A 21,592-nucleotide genomic window follows, 5' to 3' on the forward strand; every position below is an offset into this window, starting at 1 on the left:
CCTGATCCGTGTGGCGGCTTAGCGTATCCTTCACGTCGATGATGAACCTATCTTGGATAGCTCGACATAGTGTGACTGAGAGAGCCTATCAGGCTGTTCTCTTGGGGCTAGCGGAGATTGAGCGCAAGGATCGCACCGACCTAGGACAGCTGGAGCTTTGACACCTTTTCTTTAGTTAAGGCAACCGTGACTTTACAAATGCCGATGCCAAGGTCCCTAACTTATCACGCGCTTGACAATCTATTAGGGTTTAGCAGCCCTATCTTGGGGTTTCTGACCTCATGCGTAACTCCTGAGGGCCCGACAGAAATTGTACGACTGCCCTAGTCCCACTGAACTCAGACTACCAGAGCATTCCAGATGGAATAAATAACTAGGGCTTTGTATGTAACATCTCGTCTAACGCTAATACAACGCCCAGCTGCTAATTCAAAGGGGTCAAATAGTCATAAAGTTGGTCATAAATACAGAGGATAAATGTACAACTCATCTTGCTCCAGGGGTATATGCAGATACTGTGGGGATCGAAGAGGGCCAAATAGAGAAAGGCCAGTCTCGGAAGAGGTGCAGCAAAGGTTGAAGTGAAATTTGTACGGAGAGGTGAGATGAAATCAAGTCTCTCCCCAAAGCCCGAACACAGGAAGATCCTCCGCCATATAGAGGAGTCCATTATCTGAAAGGATCATATCAGAGAGAGGTGTTTGGCCTTCGTTGTCCGGCATTCCATGTGGGCCAGTAGGGATTGTACCTCCTGGTGAGCAACCGATGGGAATGCCTGTCGTCGTCAAAGTGGAAATGGCTGTGTCGTATGGGAAGGGTCCTTCAGTGGCACATAAGGCATCCCAGATACCGTCATCAGGGTGGGATGTAGCAGTTGTTTGGTCTATAGATTGGGAGGGGAGGGGCCCGTCGGCAAATTTGTCTGGGGATAGAGGAGACGGGACTGTTGCTTGATCCCCGCGGTTGGTTGAAATGGTGTGGTGGTTACTACTAGTGCTTGAAGCTTCGTTGGACGGGCCTACTTCGCCAAAAAGCTGGTCGACTTGTTTGCTACGACGTTCCATCCATTGACGATTCCGGCGGCGGACGTATTCACCAACTGCACCTCGGAGGTATTTGATGATTTGGAAAAAGCGGCAGGCATGAGGATCATGCGGAACGAACAAACCAAGGAACTTTTCGGCCTTGTTCAAGCCCTCTTCCAGTGGGAGCAGATTGTCATAGTCAGCAAAGAATGCGGCCCCTAAGACAACAGCCGAGTTGAAAACGGAATTGATTAAGAATGGAAGCCTTCGCGGAAGGGACGAGTAGAGAGAGAGATCGTCAACGACGTTGAGACTGCGCAATGCGGAATAAACGCATGCATCGGCAAAAAGCGAGAGTCGCGAGTTGTTGACTTTACTCTCGGAAAGTCCTGACGACTCGCTTTTATTTTTCACATACTGAGAGACTCGGAAGACCAGGAATGGCCGGGTCAACAGAATAATCGACCAGTAATACGAGCCGAATATATGGGCTGCAGCCAAGGTGTCCTCGAGAGTTTTGGCAGCATCAAGTCGTTCTGTCTGCATTCGTAGGAAGGTTGGCAGGTTTCGGACCCACGCGCGATGTTGATTCGAGATGCTGTCCGCAACACTAATCGACACCACCTGCCTCATGTAAACTTCCGTCAGGATCCGCTCGAAAATACGACATAGCGAAACAACCGTCAGGGAAAGTTGCTCTTCCGGCTGCAGGCGCTGTTGTGCCCCTGGCGTGTTGCCATCGTGTGGGTCGTAGTCAAAGTCCGTCGTGGCTGGAGGGCGACCCAGAGAGGCGCTGAGGAAGAGATCCATCATGCGCAGGCTTTTCCACACACGTTCCCGGGCACGCCGCTCTCGCGTGCAGAAGAGCGTGTTCGCATCTTTCCTGTGGATGCCGACCGCATACGCGGCACGAAGAGCAATTCCCAGATTCATGAAAGCGCCGTTGCGACGGCAAGCACCCAGCATATACATTGAAATGAGGACATATGACTGTATAGTGGAGATGCTGGGGGTCTCCGTAAAAGCCGAAAATGCCAGCTGACGCCCACTGATAAAGTATTTCTCCGCCAGGGTGTGGTTGGTATCCGATACTTGGGCCCCAATGGCGAGCACTAGATAAAATATTGAGCTCACGGTGTCTTCGTCGCCCGTTGGGTTCTCAATCCAATTGGCCAGTCGCGGATGGAATTCCTCAAGGTCAAAGAGATTCAATAGGGGACTAGTTGCAAGAACATATTGGCGAGCCAATTGTTGAGCTTCTTCATTGCTTGGGGGCGGTATCAATGGTCCTGTCTGTGTAGTGGAGCTACTTTGAAAAGCCTCAAGCATTGAATGGCGTGAATTATCTTCCGTGAATTCGCAACGGCCAATTGACGAGGATACTATGCGACGGACACTTTGGAGAAAGGACAAACTCGCGGAGTCGCCAATATACATAAATTTACCTTGTCCATCGCGAAGAAGCCTGGCCACCTTCGGAACCGGAGCCGTCCCGTCTTTATCATCCACCACCTGTTGTTCTAGATTTGCGCTACGATCTTCGAGGGAGTTCAGCAGTCGGTCCATGGCGGTTTGTCTTTGCGGAGTAGGCACAAGGCGTTCGCTGAGCAACATTGTATCTTTCGAGCTCTCGCTGGGCTTCAGCAAGCGGGCCGGCTTGTCCGAAAAATGGCATTCTGATTCTTTGTGGCGTTGAACACAGATTGTGCATGGTTGCTCTCCATTGCATTTCTGCTTCCTCCGCTTACAGCTATCGCACGCTCGTCGGCATCGTAGCCGGCCACCCGGAGGCGCGGTGACCTTCGGCATGACACAAATGGGGCACCTGATGGATATAGACTCCGGATCTCAGGTTAAATTGAAGTTCGTAACCGGCCGAGCGAAGTTGCCGCGAATAGAGTAAATGCCGAAGTGCCAAGTCGCGGGGTCCGGTGGTTATTTGATATTCGATCGTGATGAGGGTCGCCTACTCCGGCCGACTGAAGGCCACTCAAGACATGACTCCTCGGTCTATACCAGGCGATCGATAATCACGGCTAGTCACCCTGCCGACGTGGTTAGTTGTGTCTAGCGAGAGAAATTGCATTGCGAAGAGGATTAAGCCGGGATGGTTTGCTTTCCCCGGAATAAAATGCGGAGCACATCCACGCCGGATTATTAAGCATCGCCCAGACCGCCTGGCCACACTCATTCAATTGTCGTCATCAATCCATACCACTATGTAGCTGGAAAATACATGAGACTCGCAAAAACAGAGCCATCTACTCAGGGCGGAAAGAGACAATCTTCCCCCATGTATCAGCCGTGCCCCAGATACCATGTCGCAAGCACGACAGCTGCACAATCTGACTATGGTCGACAAAAAGGTTGACATCAATACCAAACTCCCGTATATACCAATTGTAGACCTTTGGATCTGCAGCCTCAAACATTACGCGCTCCGACGGCAATTCCTTCATGATCGTGGACACCACATCCGTGCGCCAGGACTGTACATTCTCCGTGATGCCCTCGGACTCGATCATCAGGCGCTCTACCCCCGCGTGAGGAACTTATGGCCTAAGCTGACCAGCTTTCCAGGATCCGAGGTGCCGATCGCCTCTAGGCCGGCGGCCGGGGTGTCGCCGCCTGCGCCGAATTGAATACCCAGCTCGGGCTTCGCTTTTAACTTGTATGCGTGGACTTTGTCGACGAGGCGCAGCCAGTCGTCTTCGGGGAGTGATAGGAAGCCGGATGAGAGCTCGATTACGTCAAAGCTGTAGTACTGGTGTGTCAGTATGGTGTATGTGGCGCACAACTAGGTCAAATGGCGACAAACCCTAGGTCCCTGCACTTCTGGAGGTATTTGTCAAAGACGGCATTTGTATCTGGATGAGTGAGGAGGTGCTCGGCCCATCCACCCTACACATCTAAATTAGACAATATGCCCCCTTAAACCCAATCATTGTACAGGGCAAACCCACCGTCGAAACATAAACGCCATGCTCATGAGCCAGATCAATCAGCTCCCTCAAGGGCTTCTCCTGAAACAGTGAAAAAGAGCCTATAACCGGGGTCAGATCGTTAGTTCGACAAGACTCGACGCTGCGCCTACCTCCCGCAAACTTGAGACCATCCACGTGAGTCCCCATTCTGTAAGCCGTACGTTAGCAACACTATGTTATTATCGTTGCTGCTGAACATACGTTTCAAGCACATCGGCCAGGTATCTCTTGCCCATCACCTATAGTGCATCGCATAACATCAGCCCAACTGCAATCGACAGTACATTTGCAAAATGATATAGTGCATACCGTGTAGTACGGGCCCCTGATCTCGGTGACACCCTTGCTCCTCGGCTTTGGCGGCCTAGGGTTGGACCGTGCGAACCCGAATCCATTCTTCTTATCCTGGAGCAGGGTTACATTCTTCTCTGCGGGTGTTGTCGCAGTTAGATATCTGCAAGGTCCCATCGAACATACGACTTTCGGGACCTGTTGGAAGGCAGATTTCAGGATGGGTTTGGAGGAAACGGGGGAGAGGCGTGGCATATTCGACAACATGGTGACTTTTATATAGTTGTACTTCTCGTGCAGCGGATGAGCGGAGATGCCGAAGGACAGAACAACTAATTCAACTACTAGAAAATAGGTTTATACGCGTAGGATCAGTTGATTGACCTCAGAAATATATATAGTTGCTCTATATCTATGTGTTTGGTGTGAGATTCCCCTGACGTAAGGTGTGTGTCACCCCGGTGGAGAAGCAAAGAGCGGATTATGGACCGCCATGCATAAATCAGAGGTATTAATCTGTGAGTGTATCCTGCTATTCGCCCTTTGATTGCCTCTTCTGTACCATGTATTTCTCTACATCATTCTAAGGACGATGGGGTCATCATGTCCACGTGATCGATATCAAATTCTATACATGTGGACTCAGGAGTATGTTGTAAGACTATAGAGTTTCCCCGGCAACTCTAAGGAGAAAACTGGCTACTATTCAGATGCTCGTATGCATTTCCCGGAGTCCAATCCTAATACCAAGACTTGTGGTCATAGGCCAGTAGTACTCGATCTTACAGGCTAGTATACTACGTCCATACAATGGTCCACAAGCTATCTACTGCCAACGGTTAATGATAATCTCCGCCGCTTTTTCAGCGATCCCATATACAGCTGTCTGTGGATGGCCGGATAACAAAACTGGAATGACACTGGCGTCGACCACCCGAAGATTCTCCGTGCCATACACGGTCAGATTTCCATTGACCACCCCATGGAGTTCCTGCGGTAACATCGCACATGTGCCGACAGAATGCCATATTGTTGAAGCACTGTTGATTACATACTCCATCCACTGTTTATCACTATCGGGCCCATCACCAACCACCGAAAGGCCTGGTTCGTATTCTTCGGTCCAGGCGTGCCGGAGAGGGGCTGTTGATGCCAACTTACGCATGTACTTCGCGGCAGATATGAGAGCCTGGATATCATATTCATGGGAGAAGTAGTTTGGTTGTATCTGCGGAGCTGTCGAGATCGAGGATGACGTCACATGTATCGACCCCGTACTGAAGGGGTGCAGCATGACTGCGATCAACGTGAAGAAGTTTGAACCGTAGAGTGGAGATGTCTTTGGTGGGTACCCTTTTGTTCCGAGATATCCATCTCCGGAGATTATCTCAACCTGTGGAACATTCTCTTCTTCATGTTGTATTTGATGAAGCTGAATATGAGCTCTGATGCGCTCGATGGGCGACGATGAGAGGGGTTTATCAGCGGCTTTGCTAAAGATTCCATGCGCGTAGGCTCGTCAGCCACGCCAGTCCAGTTAAGAAAAGCGTAGCTACCCCCTGTATAGTCGTATATGGACTTTTTACCTGCATTATAAGCTTTCAGTTGCTCTTTCGCGAAAGTGGTATTTGTCTGAAGCATATCGAGCGAGGTGTAGTTGGGGAGAAGTCGATAGGAGCTCTCAATTCGCAGATGATCCTGCAGATTCTCTCCAACACCAGGGAGATCAACTAGCTGTTGGATATTGGCAGCACGCAGCACATCTTTCTGACCGATTCCGGAGAGCTCCAACAGGCCGGGGCTTTGCAGGGTGCCAGCAGCAACAATGACTTCCTTCTTTGACCAGACAGTTGTGTTATCTTCCAGAGTGACGCCTGTTGCTACCTGATCTCCTCGATCCATACTCACCAAATCAATCTTGCGCACCCTAGTCTCTACCCGTATATGAAGATTGGGTCCTGCAAGCGAGGGATATCCTGGGTGGTGGGCACTATACGACCTTTTCCGATCGCTATACCGGACGTTTGAAGGCTGGAACACGCGGCCAAGCACGTTTCCTCCCAGTGAATTGCGGTTCTCTGTCACATCCAGGGTTTTCAGCGCTTCCATGAAGAACTCCTGGTGTTCTGGCACCCAATCACCGATCATCGTCTGGACAGGACCACCAAAATCTACGCCTTGGTCACCGTACTTGTCTGACAAAGTGAAATTCTCAGCTTTGAGCATAGAGCGGATCATCTCTGACCAGTCCCATCCATCATTTCCTAACTTTTTCCATGTGTCGTACTCGACCTTACTAGCTCTGTTCCACGCCATGAAGTTAAGTGCGGAACTTCCGCCTAGGACCTTTCCTCGGCCTTGAGCCAGGGAACGGTTGCCCGCATGCTGTTGTGGGACAGTAGTGAAATTCCAGTCGTACGATGATGCGATGGCCGAGCCCCTCATAGCCGGGATATTGATGCGAGGCTCGTTCGCGGCATCAGGGCCAGCTTCCAGCACAAGGATAGAACTCTCCGGCAGTCCATGACTTAGTCGTGAGGCCAGGGCAAGACCGGCTGTGCCGCCCCCGACAATAACCTATTGAGAGTATTAGAAGATGATGGTGGGAGCGGAAAAATGATCCCCAGTGGCCCTACAAAGTCATACTCAAGGTCGGCTTGACAAGTCGCGGCAGCAATCGCTGTCAAAAACAGCCTGAGTAGCATCCTCAACCGGAGTTGCTTTGGTTGCGATTGAGCCGTGTAGAATCTCTTAGTCGTAGGACCGTTGCTGAATTGCAACATGGGCGAAGAGCCCTCTTATATGTAATATCACATGGTTCCTTCCATTTTCGAGGTCAATCCCTTGCCTTGGTATTTGTGAATGGACTGTGGCTGACCTCCGGGATGCGACTGCCAACTTAGATGCCCCTGGGGCCGTCGTGAGTGCAGTACACAAGTTAATTGACGTAGCGCTAGTGCATGACTGGAAACAGTTTCCCACATCATTAAGACACGTCGGACGGAGTACCTCGTACTTCACTCAACAATGGAGCTGTCTTGAGTTTAGCATCAATCAATTCTTCTCCATCTCTACAGAGTATTCCCGTACGTGTATATATTAAAACCAACCAGGCGTAGAGCAAATGACTGTGGAGAGATCACGTTTCCAGCTGATCGTCGACAAAGCTGACCTTTTTTAGTGGCATGTCAAAGTCTCCCAAGACTTTGTTATGGAATGAGAGCTCTGGTTTCCATGTCCCGTAGGATCCAGATGGATGTGAGCATTCTCTTAAATTTGAGCCGATATCACAGTGACTTTTTCGATGGCCTAAGTGCAAATGACACCTCCTGAATCAGAGTGAGACAGGTTCCATCAATTCATCTTAGTCTAACAAAGGAGAAAAGATGAAGACGAGCACTAAATTGATAATTACCAGCTATGGCATCCTCTTCCTGCACGAGGAACATATATACAAAGGAGGTAAAGCCACGCTTTTAACCGAAGTCAGGTCATCACTGCTTGAAGTACTCTTCCTATGGTGTTATATGCAACGCTCTGAAACTATAAATACTAATAATGTAGCTTCAACGCACTTGTTGTGGGCGCACCAATATATCGCTATATATAGTTCATGATAATCATACTGTCGCTCAGCGTCAGATATTAGTTGACAAGCTAGCAGTTAGTGCGAGTGACCTATCTTTTGTAAACAGCACAGCTCTAGAGATAGCCCTATCAAAGCCTATACATTATTCAAGATCAATTTAGAATGAATCCTTCTAATCACGCTAACGCTCAATCCGCATCTATGCCAGCATATTCCCACGTATCAGTGGTATTTCAGCGGCCCTTGCCACCAGAGATATCCTGTCCCAGGCGGTATCCTCCGACCTTCTCCCATTCCACCTTCTGCCGTGTGATGGGGAGCTGTCTGCGCAAGCCCTTGAATGCGCCCTCAGCCATCTGCACGAACGCGCGGTTCAGGTCCTCCTGGTAGTCGCGCTCCGCAGTTGCAATGCGGGAAATGATGCTCTCGGCGGAAGTGGATGGGACGGAAAGCTTGATGGGTTTATTCGTGTTGAGCGCCACGTTGCCATCTTCGTAGTAGTGGACGTCAACCTGGATCTTGCCAGTCACGGTCGTGGGCTCAGAAACAGGGAACTGGTAGGTAGCGCGGAAGCGCCCGTTCCTTAACGAATAACCCATTAGCACCATTATATGCGACAAACCGACTGATATGGACTCACCAGAAGTTGTTAGGTGAGTAGCGGTTCGAAACCAGCAAAATTGCCACCGCAGAGTCGTTTTCAATGGGGTATACACCATAGGCGCAGTTAGGGTAGTGCTCCCGGGCATGAGCACCGAGCGACTTGAGTAGCGATTTGCTGCAATTGTTATCAGCAGCAGCCTTCCAACCCGGTATCCACCAACTCACATCAAGTCCGCATTTTGCGAATCCAATACATACGACTGCGCCGCGGAGGCTTCCTGAAGCCAATGTCAGCTTAGTCCCCGCCGAGACTCCACCAAAGAGCGGCCATACTTGTGTGACATGATCGACTTCGAAGGACGTCTGGCTCTCGACGTCAAAGTAGCGGTTACCCTCTAGTTTATTGTATTCGCTGATAAGGACCTTTGCAATTGCCTTGTCAGACATTGACTCTCCACAGCGATTATAAGGATCACTCCACCTCCTGACTCGCCCCGGGGAGCTTCACGGTCGCCAGTTGCGTCTCATTGTATCGCTCAAATGCGGGAGCAAGGGATGGGATGATATCGGCACCGTCAGAGGTAAGCGTTTTCACATCTGGTCATTCGGTCTTGTTTAGCTATTGAATTTGGATGGTACGGGAGCTCTGGCGGGGGAGCATATGCAGTCTGGAATGCGGGGAGTGGGCAATATGAACGAAGGAAGAAAAATTACCGGCAACAACGTCCGCGAGCTAAAAGGTCAATGTTAGCGACATAGCGAAAATATACCATAGGAGTAGAGCTCGACTTCACGGGCATACCTCGCCTGGCGGGGCACCCTCAATGAACGAGGAAGCGATGTCAACTGTGGATGCCATGTGGACGATCAGTTAAGAACAAGTTGTGAGTAGGTTTGGTGGATCTATTCTCTTAGAGTATGAAAATCTATGTAAACAAATATCCAGTAGACAGGTAAACGACCGTAGATGATGAAAGAGCTCCTGAAACTGCGGTGCTTCCCCAGTGTCAACAGCGGGAGCTTTAGCGCCGTAAGCGCCCGCACCTCGCACGTGGCCATTGGGAACGAGGACCGCGGCTATTCAACTTGTATGATTCAACCCTCTGTTATATGCAATTTTGATTAAAGTATGATATTTTGATTAGGTGCTATCTATGATGTCGATGCATCAGAAGCAGATAGAGCTATACTAGCAAAGTACTATTGTTACCCAACCACAAGGCCCCCACTTAACGCCATGTACGAAATAATCAAAGGCAATGTCCAACCAGCCCAAAATATAAAACAGCTCCACGCTAAATTAAACACAGAAAGGAAAGGCATGCAGAAGTAAAACTATTATGGTACTGATAACAAGAAACGAGCCCGGCTCGTGCAGAAGAACGCCTGGATGTCAAGAGCGTCGACTATCACTCGATGCTCATATTCATGAGTCCATCGTTCGTTTCAGTCATCCCTTGCAGGCCCACTCGCTTCAGATGGCCTGTATGCTTGGGTGTAGATGGATTCCGGGTACCGCTTTCAGTGCTCGGCTGGTCAGGGAAGAGAGAGCCGATGTTGGCTTTGGGTGGACCCCAAATGCTGCTGCCCGTATCCCTCACGGCAGGTGAATTAGGCATCACCGGACTACTCTGGACGCTCATACTCGGAGATACCGCCCTTCGCTTGAACAGGTTCGGATCGAAATCGTCCTCACGGCGCCGTTTCCTTTTGAATTCCAATATCGAGATTGGTTGAGTTGCGATTGGAGTCGAACAGCGTGAGCTGGGCCTCTCGCTCGGTTTCGCAAACTCAGATGTCGATCCCACGGTAGTTGAGGGCGTGATATCCATGGAGAGGTCGTCCTCAGATACCGAAGTTCCCATCTGACGTAAAGGCGGCGGCGGTGGCGTACGATACCGTTCATCAAAAGAATTCCAAAACTCAGCACCAGCAGAATTTCGGTGGGCTTCCTCGCTAAAGCTAGGTTCATCGGGGACAGAGGTCCCAGTTTTCGCCGGCACGTCATCCAGATTCCGGTGCAGATCAGTTGGCTGGAAGAGATTACTTGACGAGAGGGCATCCAAACTGGGGGACGTCTGCGGAATTTCTGGCTCGCTCTCCCGGACCTGCCGAATGACCTCAGCTTCCCGCTTTGCCTCACAGTCGATAGGGGCCGATTCCTCCATCAGTGCGGCTCGTATACGTGCGAAGGTCTTCGTCTTTGGCTAGATGAGGTGTAAGCGGAGGCTCAGACGATCATGGAATGGAAGAACTCACCAATAAACTACTTCTACGTGTAACAGCTCGTCGAATAACACCCAAGGGCCCGCCTTCGGAGTTCGAGGTACCTGGGCTGTTACCTCGGTTTTCCCCTTCATCACTCAAATCTGAGAGACGAAGATCGCGAGTACCCAAACTCAAGCTTTCACGCCGTGCACTCAAGCTAGACCGTGAGCCAAAGTAACCATTCTGATTCTCGATGCTCTTCATCACCGGTGGAGACAGCGGGCCAGGGCTGGGTTTCGAACTGTTTCCGCTGGCACTGCTAGAGCTATGTCTACTGCGTCCTTTGCGAAACCTAGCCCGTTGAAAGCTCATGAGACTTGCTGCTGCCTGCGAATACCCACCATCCAATCGTTACCCGGACTGGGCACATTGCCCACTGCAAAATGATTCATCTTGTTGGCTTGGGGTGTATTCATTATCATGTCGTCCCTATCGCCAATCATCGGTTCGTCATCTTCCTCACTGCTGCTGGTATCTGATTCCATCATGTTCACACTTGATACAGAGCTTGAAATGGCCGTTCTATCCGCTGGCCCGGATGTAGAAAACGGAGGTACCGAAGTCGATCCCATAGAACCACGACGTTGGGGGATTGTCATTCCCCGCCCACCAATCGTTGGTGAAGAATCGGGCGATGATTCGGCAAGCGTAGAATGATGAAGGTTAGTACAAGCTCGAGAAAAGTCGAGGCCACGGGAGCGTCGAGGGAGGACAGAGCCTGGGGAGCCGTAGATCTGGGACGAATCAAGCTTCGGGGAGAGTGGAGCACGGCTAGATAAGGACGAGGATCCGGATGGTTTTGAAGGCAAGTTTAGAGGTAAGCCATGCATGAAAGGCCGATGAGGTGTTTCTGGTGTAGATGAAAGAGAGTTATCATCTTTACTCGACGGCCGGTGTTCTTCGGAGGTGGAACGTGCAGATATCGGTTTTGGCGCGTCGGACAACGACCGTGACTTCGGTGAAGGGCGCAATGGTGGTCCAAGTGAAGCAGATTTTCCTGAAGTTTCTGTATCGGTTGCAGATTCACCTTGTTCCTTCCGTTGCGATAACTGTTCACTTAGTTTACTTGCGAATGGCAGGGACGGCACGCTGTGCGATACGGTGGATGAAGTAGTCGACGACGTCATTTTGCGATTGAATACTCGGCTTCAACACGTGTCAATGCTTTGGAACAGTGAAATTAAAACATGATGAAGTCTTCCAGTGCGACGATCTGGCGGCGGTTAAGTACTTGGGAGGTCAGTGTCACAATGAGTATACGACGGCGCGCGATCAATAAGCAGCACAAAGAAGATCTTTCTCGCGTAGTTCTTGATATTTCCCACAGAAACAATAGTTGAGTAGAGGCAAAACAAGAAGATAAACAAGGTATGGATATAGTCGAGAGGTTTCCAAGAAGGAAAGATGGGACGGACGCCTAGGAATGTCGGACCTTGGGTCTGCTACTGAAATCGGTACTGACGTCCTTTGCCGCTGGATTTGGCGAATCACGCTCTGTGTAGCCCCTCCTCCTCGTTTGGCGATGCTGATTGGTCCGGCAGCCATGGCACCACTTTCGATAAGCATCGTGAGATCTGAGTACCCGTCATGCTTTACACATTCTAACACTAGAGGTCTCGTTCAGAGAAAATGGATATTTTACATGCATAAAACACAGAAGAATAGAAATTGCCCAAGGAAAATGTCCCATGATTCCAAAGAAACTCGTCTCATCGTGATGGTTGTGTCCAAGTCACGCCAAGCTCATGGCAGTACTGATTGGCGCAACATACCATTCCCAATCGTTACAGCTCGTCGCGTGATCCAACGAATCAACAGAGGATCCTTTCAGCATGTCACTGTCCCTGGCTTGCCATACCTTGACGATGACTGCTCTGGTGCGCGCAACATTCGAGACACTCGATTCCGCCATCGCAGCCAACGCACGTAGCACAAGCGGTCGGCCGTACACAACGGTCTCGCCATCGGACCACACCTCGTCATGAAGAGGGTCTAATTCCACAGCAGCCACAAAGACAGGCCACGTCATACTGACTGGTGATCCAGAATCAAGTAAATCTGAAACGAGTCGTAGAACCTTCCGAACGTATTTAACAACCAACGGGGTAGATGGCGACGCCCCGTATAAGGCGCAATGCAAATACAACACCGCAGCCAACCGCTTTAGCTCTGCGGCAGTCTGGAGTGTTGGGTCGTCATCATCATCACCATCGATTTCCTGGACCAAGTTCTCAAGTTTTTGTCCCAGAGAAGCTGATCGTAGAGAGAAAGCCGCCCGGGCGGAATCAGAAGTAAGCTGTCGTCTTGTCCGGCTCAATTCTGTAATAGAAGACAGTATAGAGACGAGTTCCGGACTGCAGCCCATCCACAAATCGATGTTACGCTCATTTTCTTGCCAATAGTCACTTCCAAATAACACTTCCTCGCCGCATGCCGTGCGGCCCATGACATCTTGAAATGCAAAGAATAACTCGGCAAAAGTTGTAATAGGGTCTTGGACACCACGGGACTTAGAAAGCATTGTCTGCTGTCTTCTAAGGCGGATAAGGTCCTTGGCTCCCTTCAGATGAATCGTCCAGCGCTCATCACAATTATCCACGATTTCATACAGGCACAGCATCATCATGATAGCCAGCACTTCAGGGTCGGCCGAGCAGCTCAAGGTCCCTTCTGTTGCAAGTCGGTGGCGGAGGCCCCTCAACGCTTCGGACTTGAGATGAAGTCCTATGACCCCGTAGGTCGGATCAAATCGAGACCAGTGACATGCCCCCAGTGCCTGGATCGATTTGAACAGTATTGGCGATGCAGATAGACAGAATGGAAGAATGATTGATGCAAATGGCGATGATAGCTTTGAGCTGGCAGTTGTACGGGGACACACTTGCTGAAGGTAATACTCGAAGAGGTGTCCCTGGTTTTGTCCAGCAACGTGGGGAAACAACGGTAAGGAGGCCATAGGCTGCGGCAGCTGTTGTAGAATTAGCCCATACTCTGAGATATCTACTAGCGCAGGCCAGTTTGACCTGACTGCCAGTCTTTCTTTTCCTTTGTCGCGAACCACCACCGCATTTAATTCATCACAAGCAACGTTGACTTGGTCCGGTTGCTCAAAAGTCGAGACCCCGCTATTGACAAACCCCCAAGACTCAATGAAAGGGATATCGCACCACTCTTGGTCATCATCCAGAAGCGAAGATGAGGGCGGCGATGCCTTGGATTGAGACCCGGACTTACTCCAAACGCCAGCTCGACCGAAGGCAAGCCCTCGACTCACAAACTCCGACTCCCATTTCAGGACCAGTTGCGTTGAGCAAACTAGACCCCTTTCCCGACACCTGGTACAGATCGGCTTTTGTGTGTCACAACGGACTCGACTCGCGCGGCATTCCTTGCAGCCGCTACGGCTTCGGGTCTTGACCGGACCCACGCGGTCTGCAGCCTTTTTACGCGGCATCCGATAGGAGGAAACTTTACATGGCCAGTCTTCCGGACAAGATCAATTTCCTAGCGCCATCAATACGTTGATGAGCAGGAGCAGTCTCACAGTAAATAGAACCAGGCTTTGACTCAGTTAGCCAGAGATACTCGTGGCAGAAGAGGCCCAAAGCTGGGACAAACGAATGACTGCCTGTCAGAGGCTATGATACGTGGGCCAGTGCAGTGAGGAGATAAGGACGATCTTGACTGGGTCTATTATAATTAATGATGGGGGAACAACGCTTATCGAGGCAAATCAGAGAGAGTTTTTGTGGAGCGGACTTGCAATTGATTGATAGTAAAGCCAAGAGTGGAATCATGTGGGATCCGCTCTGCTCATGCAGCCTTCCACCAATAGAAACTCTTTCTACCACCCGGCGGGGAACCAATGTTGATTGGATCACTTTTGCCTGCCCATTGCAGCCTGAGGCTGTGATCTATACTCTACAATACAAGAAGCATAGATGGCTATCTCAGAAAACCACCGAATTCGTTTCCCACATGAATAAGGATCAATAATATTGGTCATCTCTTGCACAGTTTTCATGACCAAGTGCTCTCGCCAAATGTCTCGTTCGCCTTCAACTCTAACCACGGAGTGCCTTTACTATCAACCGTTCCGCCATTGACATTGTTTCCCCACCAGCTAAGCTAACGCCAGGAAGTACCAATGAAAAGAAAATCAGAATAGCAGAGACAGCAACACCGGAGTCTAGGGCTGCGGACAGGACATAGTTGTACTTGGCCCACCAGTTTGGTCGACGACCTTTAATGATCTATGGATTGTTAATGGCCAGCAAGGCAACACGGTGCTATGCTCAGTAGGCTTACCTTGTTGAAGATCAAGCTGACTACAAACGCTGTGGAGTAGTTGATGCCAGTCTATAGGTCATATGTTAGTTAAGAGTAATCTAACATCGTTTTGGGCACCACATACCGCCGGTGGTAGATTTCCCGTCCCAGCAAAGAAAATTGGCCAATGGATCGCATTCAAGATGCGGTTATTGGGATACTTCTTTCGAAGAAAGAATGTAATGATGGGAAGTAGTGCACCGATCCAGAACATGTGAAGAAGTCCGGAATACCTCTGCCCAATATTGTAAAGTCGTGCGGGCCCAATGGCTGTAACAGGTATCAGTCACTCGTACTTGTTAGAATGGAAGTGTACTTGCTCACCTCCCCAGAATACAGCACTGTTATAGTTGACTCGACCTTGGGGGCAGGTGAAATTGTTTGGCTGGTCGTTTGCGCATACGTCCTTGACATGCCCAAGCATCCACAGCAGGACACCATCTGGTGCAATCATCAGCAGGGCCCTTTTAGGACATGTACCCCTTCCACTACTTACTCTGTGTCAGAGTGCCGAGGATACAGGCAATCAACTGAGCGACGAACAGTGTTCGCCGTGGTACCTTCATGTACAAACCAAGCTGGTGGGTGCACCGAAAGTTATCAGCGCATGTCATATATGAAAAAGATTCAGAGCTACTGTACCTTCATGTCAGCACCGTAGTACATTGCTTGACTAAGACCAGTGTATGCATAAAACTAGTCGGCTGGTCAGCGCCAGATTTATGCCAATGGTAGGTGTGAATCGGACCTTAAAGATTAGAAGGACAAGCGGCTTTCCCTTGAGCAAATAACCAGACACAATTTCTCCCAAAACAGTTAGAACATTGGCGTTGAGGTTTGCTACAGCATACACAGTTCCGACCGGAATCACATAGAGCGTAGCCAGAGCTAGGGTGATGAATAGACCCCAGAAAGGAAGCCCGGTGTTCCAGACATATTGGACCATGATGGCAACAGCCACAACGATGACCTTTCCACGTTAATCATACGATGTAGAATAATTGCATGACCAGGACTTACTGTCAAGATCGCATACCACCACCATGCGACATCAGGATAGCGTGAAAGCAAACGAGCATGTATGTCCTTCTTGTTTTGACCCCTGAAGGTATCAAGGATATCTTTGGTATGATGGAGGACCACGTGAGTCAAAAGACAACTCAGAACGGCAAACCCAACGCCATAGCTTAGCGCAAATGTGATGGGTAAGAAAATAGGGCTGTAGTCCCGATACTTAGCATCATCAATTATACCTTCGTCATTCAGAATCCGGGTCGAGTTGTAGAGATTTCCGGTGTTGTCGTAAGCGTCAGAGCCGGTCAGAGGTAGGTGGGCAGTGTACCAGGTATTGGTATAGTACAAGATTGGCGCAATGACAGCATAAATACAAAACCAACCAGCAAAGACATTTGCCTGTGCCCAAAATGGGATTGTCAAGGGAGAAGAGTTGTAGGCAATTTGGCTCCAGTCGAATGTGGTGGGCATGTATCCGAGGCCAGTTGTCATTCCAAACAAATTGTTTACCACTTTGTTGTCTGGGCATAGTGTTAGTGAGTTTACTATGCGATTCATTGGTAAGAAGCGTACTTGGAGCTGCCCAGCAGATAAAAGCAAATGTACTTAGCCCGGTGAATATATATCCAGGAAGCCAGTACCAGCAAAAGCTGCCAATGAAGACGTACAAGAAGAACCGATACCGGGAAATTCTCCAGCCATCGGCTATAGGGTTTGCACCACTGTGCAAAGTCTGGAATAGAGCTGCATTCGCCAAAGTAGAAGGCCAAATCTAGTGGGGTGTTAGTAACGGGCACCTATCAGCCATGGTTCGATGTCAATTACCATATGTGGTGGCTCTATTATATATCTGTATGATAGGCCCGCAAGGCCGAGTCCGAACATCTGCATAGACAACGCTAGCAAGATCTGGTATCCTACGGGGGTCGGCATGCCCAAATACACCTTCTGTGCCTGTATGATAGCACTTGCCTGATCTGTTGTCAGCATTGCTGTCAAATTGTCGCAAGTGAACGCTTACCCATGACTGATTGAAGCTAAGATTTGACATGATCGTAATTACTGCATGTTCCTTGACATTGAAATGGTGGTCAGGGTTGATTGGGATTTCCCGACCAAACACGCGTATCGTCATGATGGGTAGTGCCTTTGCGAAAAAGCATCCAACGGGGTAGCTGATAAGCTGCGCTACCAGGGAAGTGATTGTAACACTGGGATAGCGCATGGAGAAGAATTGGTTCACTCCCGTGCCGACCTCCATTTCCTGTCAGCATTGCAATACCACCTTCCTACACGTTTAATCAAGACATACCAGGGTAAATACGATCCCCAAAAACCACATTCGAAAGGTGTTGATTGGTAACGTCGGATCATCCGTATTCGGTACATTGGCACGGACCTCCAGGTAAGGAGAGTTGTCTGAGTCAATAGTATACTCGACATCTTGACTTTCTCCAATCGCAATTTCCAAGGCTTCCTCGGCCGTCACGGGCTTTTTGGGAGCGCCATCACCCTCCAAGGTTGGGTCCTGAGGGCATTCTTCAACATCTGCATCCTGCAGTCCACGAGACCGTGATCGACTCATGGTAGCGTGCAATCCAGCGGACAGTAGACCAAAATCTTGCGTGAACGGAACGCCGGGGCACGGAAACCACAAAGGCTACAATTGGGAGGCTATGGCATTGAGGGCTTCAATCCTGAGGGTGGTCATTGGCCTCCCTTATATAGTGGCATGTAGCTCAACCGGAGGGCCATATCTATCTAGACTTTGACATTGCCGTAAAGGAGGCAAATAGTACGGAGAATTGAAAAGATAACAATTTTAGACCAGATAGAAGGTCCTCCCCAGATACTGACCCGTCGATCATGGGTGGCGCACTGTCGCAAACTAGAATGTGGGGAGAGTCAACGGGCGCCAGGATCGGGTCCATTCCGATACCAGGCTACATAGTACATACAAGTATTCTTAAGCCTAGGGCAGGACACTGATAGGAAGGTAAGGTCCAAGCGAAGGATGACACGGCACCAGCCGACAGCATTGCAGAAGTCTTATCCTGATCAAGACTAGCCAAGGCGGCTAAATATCCCTAAGATTTAGCGCTATCTGCCACCACAATCCCGGTGCTAACGTACGGACGGACCAGCCTTACCTACTATCTACCGGCATCCAATAATCCCAATCGATACGAGGACTGGGCCAATTGATAAGTTTTAGTGGAGACATTGCTCGGTGTGGCTCCGATCCTGGCCGACGTCGGTCAAACATAAGGAAGGTACAGACTTATTATAACAAGTATACGAGAGGGCCGTGGATCGTCTCACTCAGACCCAGTGCATGGTTGACTCTGAAACCATGTATCGCGTGGGTGGACAGTGCACGCGGGGAACTTTCTTATCCAGTCTTATTGGATAATGACTACTATTAATCGATAGCGGTCAATCAGCACGATAGCTTTCTCCAACAAGTTTAAACCGCGTGGACCTTCCACCCCGCCGGTCCGGCAGATTGCAACATCTCGTATGATTCATACGTCGGGCTCTTTTGCCGGTGGTATAAAGGATGAAAGCTGACATCTTCCACGAAAGTCCTCCCACACCAAATTGGCTTTTCTAGACCATTTCGGGGCCATCTTAATTACGGCAGTCTTGCTGCCGTAGCTCCTTCCTTTGTCTAATTCTTGACATCAACATTCTCACTGCAACAAGGCACAAAATCACTATGACTGTCACCAAATCTTCCTCGATCCTGGTCATCGGTGCTGGCACTTGGGGTGCTTCGACTGCCCTTCACCTTGGTCGCAGGGGATACACCAATGTCACCGTCCTGGACCCATACACAGTGCCCTCGCCAATTTCGGCGGGAAACGACGTGAACAAGATCATCTCCTCGGGGCAATACAGCAACAAGAAGGATGAGATTGAAGTTAACGAAATTCTTGCAGAGGAGGCCTTCAAAGGCTGGACAACCGATCCCTTATTCAAGCCATATTATCATGACACTGGCGTTGTAATGTCGGCTTGCAGCAGTGCTGGTCTGGATCGCCTCGGAATCCGAGTAAGGCCGGAAGAGGAACGTGATGTTGCCCAAGTCACGAAGCCGGAGCACTTCCGCCAACTGGCCCCCGCTGTGCTGAAAGGAGACTTCCCGGGATGGAGAGGCTACCATATTCGCTCGAACGCTGGCTGGGCACACGCCCGAAACGCCCTCGTGGCCGCTATACGCGAAGCAGAGAAACTCGGTGTTAAATTCATAACTGGCACGCAAGGAAGAGTCATCACCCTTATCTTCGAGAACAACGACGTCAAGGGCGCCGTCACCGCAGACGGAAAGATCTGGCGCGCGGAGCAAACAGTTCTCTGCGCTGGCGCAAATGCTGCGCAATTTTTGGATTTCAAGGACCAGCTCCGCCCAACGGCATGGACACTCGCCCATATCCAGCTCAAACCTGAGGAACGCGCTCTCTACAAGAACTTGCCAGTGATTTTTAACATCGAGAAAGGATTTTTCTTCGAGCCCGATGAGGAGCGCGGGGAGATCAAGATCTGCGATGAACATCCGGGATACACTAACATGGTTAAGTCTGCCGACGGCCACTTGATGAGCCTTCCCTTTGAGAAAACCCAGATCCCGAAGGAGGCTGAGACAAGAGTCAGAGCTTTGCTGTCGGAGACCATGCCTCAATTAGCCGATCGCCCATTTAGCTTCGCCCGTGTTTGCTGGTGTGCAGACACCCCAAACCGTGAATTCATCATTGACCGCCACCCTGAACACCCCTCTCTTGTTTTGGGATGTGGCGCTTCTGGAAGGGGTGAGTATATGCACTAGATCATTCTATGCTTATAGATGCTAATTAGTTATCGTCCAGGTTTCAAATATCTTCCCTCGATCGGCAACCTCATTGTTGATGCCCTTGAAGACAAAGTTCCAGAGAAAGTTCACAAGCTTACGCGATGGAGTCCAGACATTGCTGTTGACAGAAAGTGGAGAGACACTCTGGGCCGCTTTGGAGGGCCCAACCGTGTCATGGACTTCCATGATGTCAAGGAATGGACTAACGTGCAGAACAAGGATAGTGCGAAGCTGTAGAGGAGCTGCTATATGTATAGATAATTAATGATAATTCAGCTACTTCCTTAGTCACGTTCTATCCGTAGCTCTCAAACACAGTAACGGTTTTCTTACAACTCATATATACACTAGTGTAGAGAATAACCCCGAATCCGATACATAATTTGAAGGGTATCATTATTTTAAAAGAAAGAGAAAAAGTACCTTACACTCGACGTGGCGATGATGAGGTTTCACTAAGTTGGTAAGCCTCCTCCTCAGCTCCCCACTGACTGGAAGGAACCACAGGTCTCTGTACTTGTTGTTCCTCGTCACTGGGAAGCTTGTGAAATCCCTCTTCGCCGGTGATTCCTGCTTTGTCGTAGGGCGTGTCGCAGATAACGGACCGCAGCGAGGGATAGTAGCGACGGTACGAGAAATAGGCAACCACAGTACCTAGGATAGAGCCACATGTGACATCGTATACATCATGTCTGTAATCATCAAGACGTGAAATCGCAACCATCAATGCGCAGAGAAAAGGCAAAAGAGCCACAAGGCAGCGGCAAAGGTCAGTCCTCGGCCTGAACACATGCATTTGACCGGAAAGGAAGCTGGGAGAAAACAACCGTTAGAGATATACAATGTTGAGGGGTTGGTTTGTGGGCCAAAACCCACAAGGACAAATATCCCAGCCCGCCAAATGAGAAGCTGCTGTGGCCGCTTGGAAAACTTCTCCATCCTTCCTGAAGAATATGTTGACTTGTCTGGGTGCATACGGTCCAGGCGACCAGCTTGTTTTCAGGAGTTCCCTTCTTGGGGATACAGCGTGAGATCAAATCGGGGCGAGGTCGTCCCACCGCGTTCTTGATTATATCCGTGAGCAGCGAAGTCAACATCAAGGCGACTAAGAAACCAAGTATAGTTACTTGGACTTTATAGGGCTTCGGTCGGAACATGGCAGCCCATAAGAGCATTAATACAAACGGAATGACCCCAGCGTATACGATAGACCATACTAGAGTACATTATCAGTGCTTAAAGCGCAACGTCTCGATATGGAAGACGCTCACCAACAGGAACTCTTTCCACTACAGCAAAGGGATATTGAATGGCCTTGTTGTCAAGGGAAAACAGACGATGAAATGGATTCACAAATAGCTGGATCTGAATGTTAACGTATTAGCAAACTGAGACCAGTAAATTAGATAAACAAGGCACCGACCAAGATCCATCCTCCTACAATACAACCTAGCGCTAGATAGTCAACCGCTGGAAATGATCGTTGGTAGAAACGAGCCACAGCGCCGGGTACCCCGGATTGCGCCGGGCGGGCAAAGGATGCAGCAGATAATCCACTACGAGGCATCTCTGTGGTGTCAATTGAAGTACGGGTTCATAGACATGACAGTCTCCTTGAGACTGAGGACAGGAGTCCGAA

General features: G+C 49.8%; 8 protein-coding genes across 8 annotated transcripts; 1 reads left to right on the plus strand and 7 right to left on the minus strand.

Moving 5' to 3' along the window:
- Positions 1-611: 611 nt before the first annotated feature.
- Positions 612-4,567, minus strand: ANOM_001541 (uncharacterized protein; the record flags this gene model as incomplete). Its single annotated transcript, XM_015546798.1, has 10 exons — positions 612-2,850; positions 2,898-2,991; positions 3,042-3,070; positions 3,291-3,514; positions 3,595-3,781; positions 3,844-3,926; positions 3,989-4,068; positions 4,120-4,157; positions 4,211-4,248; positions 4,319-4,567. The coding sequence occupies 10 exons, from the start codon at positions 4,565-4,567 to the stop codon at positions 612-614; spliced, it is 3,261 nt and encodes a 1,086-aa protein (XP_015411478.1).
- Positions 4,568-5,126: 559 nt separating this feature from the next.
- ANOM_001542 (GMC family oxidoreductase) lies at positions 5,127-7,083 on the minus strand (the record flags this gene model as incomplete). Its single annotated transcript, XM_015546799.1, has 3 exons — positions 5,127-5,793; positions 5,880-6,877; positions 6,937-7,083. The coding sequence occupies 3 exons, from the start codon at positions 7,081-7,083 to the stop codon at positions 5,127-5,129; spliced, it is 1,812 nt and encodes a 603-aa protein (XP_015411481.1).
- A 942-nt stretch (positions 7,084-8,025) lies between these two features.
- ANOM_001543 (F-actin-capping protein subunit alpha) lies at positions 8,026-9,360 on the minus strand. Its single transcript, XM_015546800.1, has 7 exons — positions 9,295-9,360; positions 9,207-9,225; positions 8,974-9,089; positions 8,826-8,915; positions 8,718-8,770; positions 8,530-8,667; positions 8,026-8,471 (listed from the first exon to the last, which is right to left on the minus strand). Exons 1-7 carry the CDS (start codon positions 9,349-9,351, stop codon positions 8,123-8,125), a joined length of 822 nt encoding a protein of 273 aa, XP_015411480.1. The 5' UTR covers positions 9,352-9,360; the 3' UTR covers positions 8,026-8,122.
- A 541-nt stretch (positions 9,361-9,901) lies between these two features.
- On the minus strand, positions 9,902-11,887 carry ANOM_001544 (uncharacterized protein; the record flags this gene model as incomplete). The annotated part of the gene is made up of 3 exons (XM_015546801.1): positions 9,902-10,699; positions 10,752-11,041; positions 11,098-11,887. 3 exons carry the CDS (start codon positions 11,885-11,887, stop codon positions 9,902-9,904), a joined length of 1,878 nt encoding a protein of 625 aa, XP_015411483.1.
- Positions 11,888-12,492: 605 nt separating this feature from the next.
- On the minus strand, positions 12,493-14,214 carry ANOM_001545 (Zn(II)2Cys6 transcription factor; the record flags this gene model as incomplete). The annotated part of the gene is made up of 1 exon (XM_015546802.1): positions 12,493-14,214. The coding sequence occupies one exon, from the start codon at positions 14,212-14,214 to the stop codon at positions 12,493-12,495; it is 1,722 nt and encodes a 573-aa protein (XP_015411482.1).
- Positions 14,215-14,824: 610 nt separating this feature from the next.
- optE (small oligopeptide transporter, OPT family) lies at positions 14,825-17,688 on the minus strand (the record flags this gene model as incomplete). Its single annotated transcript, XM_015546803.1, has 12 exons — positions 14,825-15,013; positions 15,069-15,119; positions 15,175-15,359; positions 15,414-15,530; positions 15,586-15,667; positions 15,732-15,785; positions 15,838-16,059; positions 16,110-16,624; positions 16,677-16,875; positions 16,929-17,075; positions 17,125-17,358; positions 17,416-17,688. 12 exons carry the CDS (start codon positions 17,686-17,688, stop codon positions 14,825-14,827), a joined length of 2,268 nt encoding a protein of 755 aa, XP_015411509.1.
- A 1,134-nt stretch (positions 17,689-18,822) lies between these two features.
- ANOM_001547 (NAD(P)/FAD-dependent oxidoreductase) lies at positions 18,823-20,234 on the plus strand (the record flags this gene model as incomplete). Its single annotated transcript, XM_015546804.1, has 2 exons — positions 18,823-19,912; positions 19,970-20,234. The coding sequence occupies 2 exons, from the start codon at positions 18,823-18,825 to the stop codon at positions 20,188-20,190; spliced, it is 1,311 nt and encodes a 436-aa protein (XP_015411508.1). The 3' UTR covers positions 20,191-20,234.
- A 143-nt stretch (positions 20,235-20,377) lies between these two features.
- On the minus strand, positions 20,378-21,520 carry ANOM_001548 (phosphatase PAP2 family protein; the record flags this gene model as incomplete). The annotated part of the gene is made up of 4 exons (XM_015546805.1): positions 20,378-20,765; positions 20,830-21,169; positions 21,225-21,318; positions 21,377-21,520. The coding sequence occupies 4 exons, from the start codon at positions 21,518-21,520 to the stop codon at positions 20,378-20,380; spliced, it is 966 nt and encodes a 321-aa protein (XP_015411474.1).
- Between the last annotated feature and the right edge of the window lie 72 nt (positions 21,521-21,592).

The sequence above is a fragment of the Aspergillus nomiae genome (assembly GCF_001204775.2).
Source record: "Aspergillus nomiae NRRL 13137 chromosome Unknown contig00012, whole genome shotgun sequence".
Lineage (NCBI taxonomy): Eukaryota > Fungi > Ascomycota > Eurotiomycetes > Eurotiales > Aspergillaceae > Aspergillus > Aspergillus nomiae.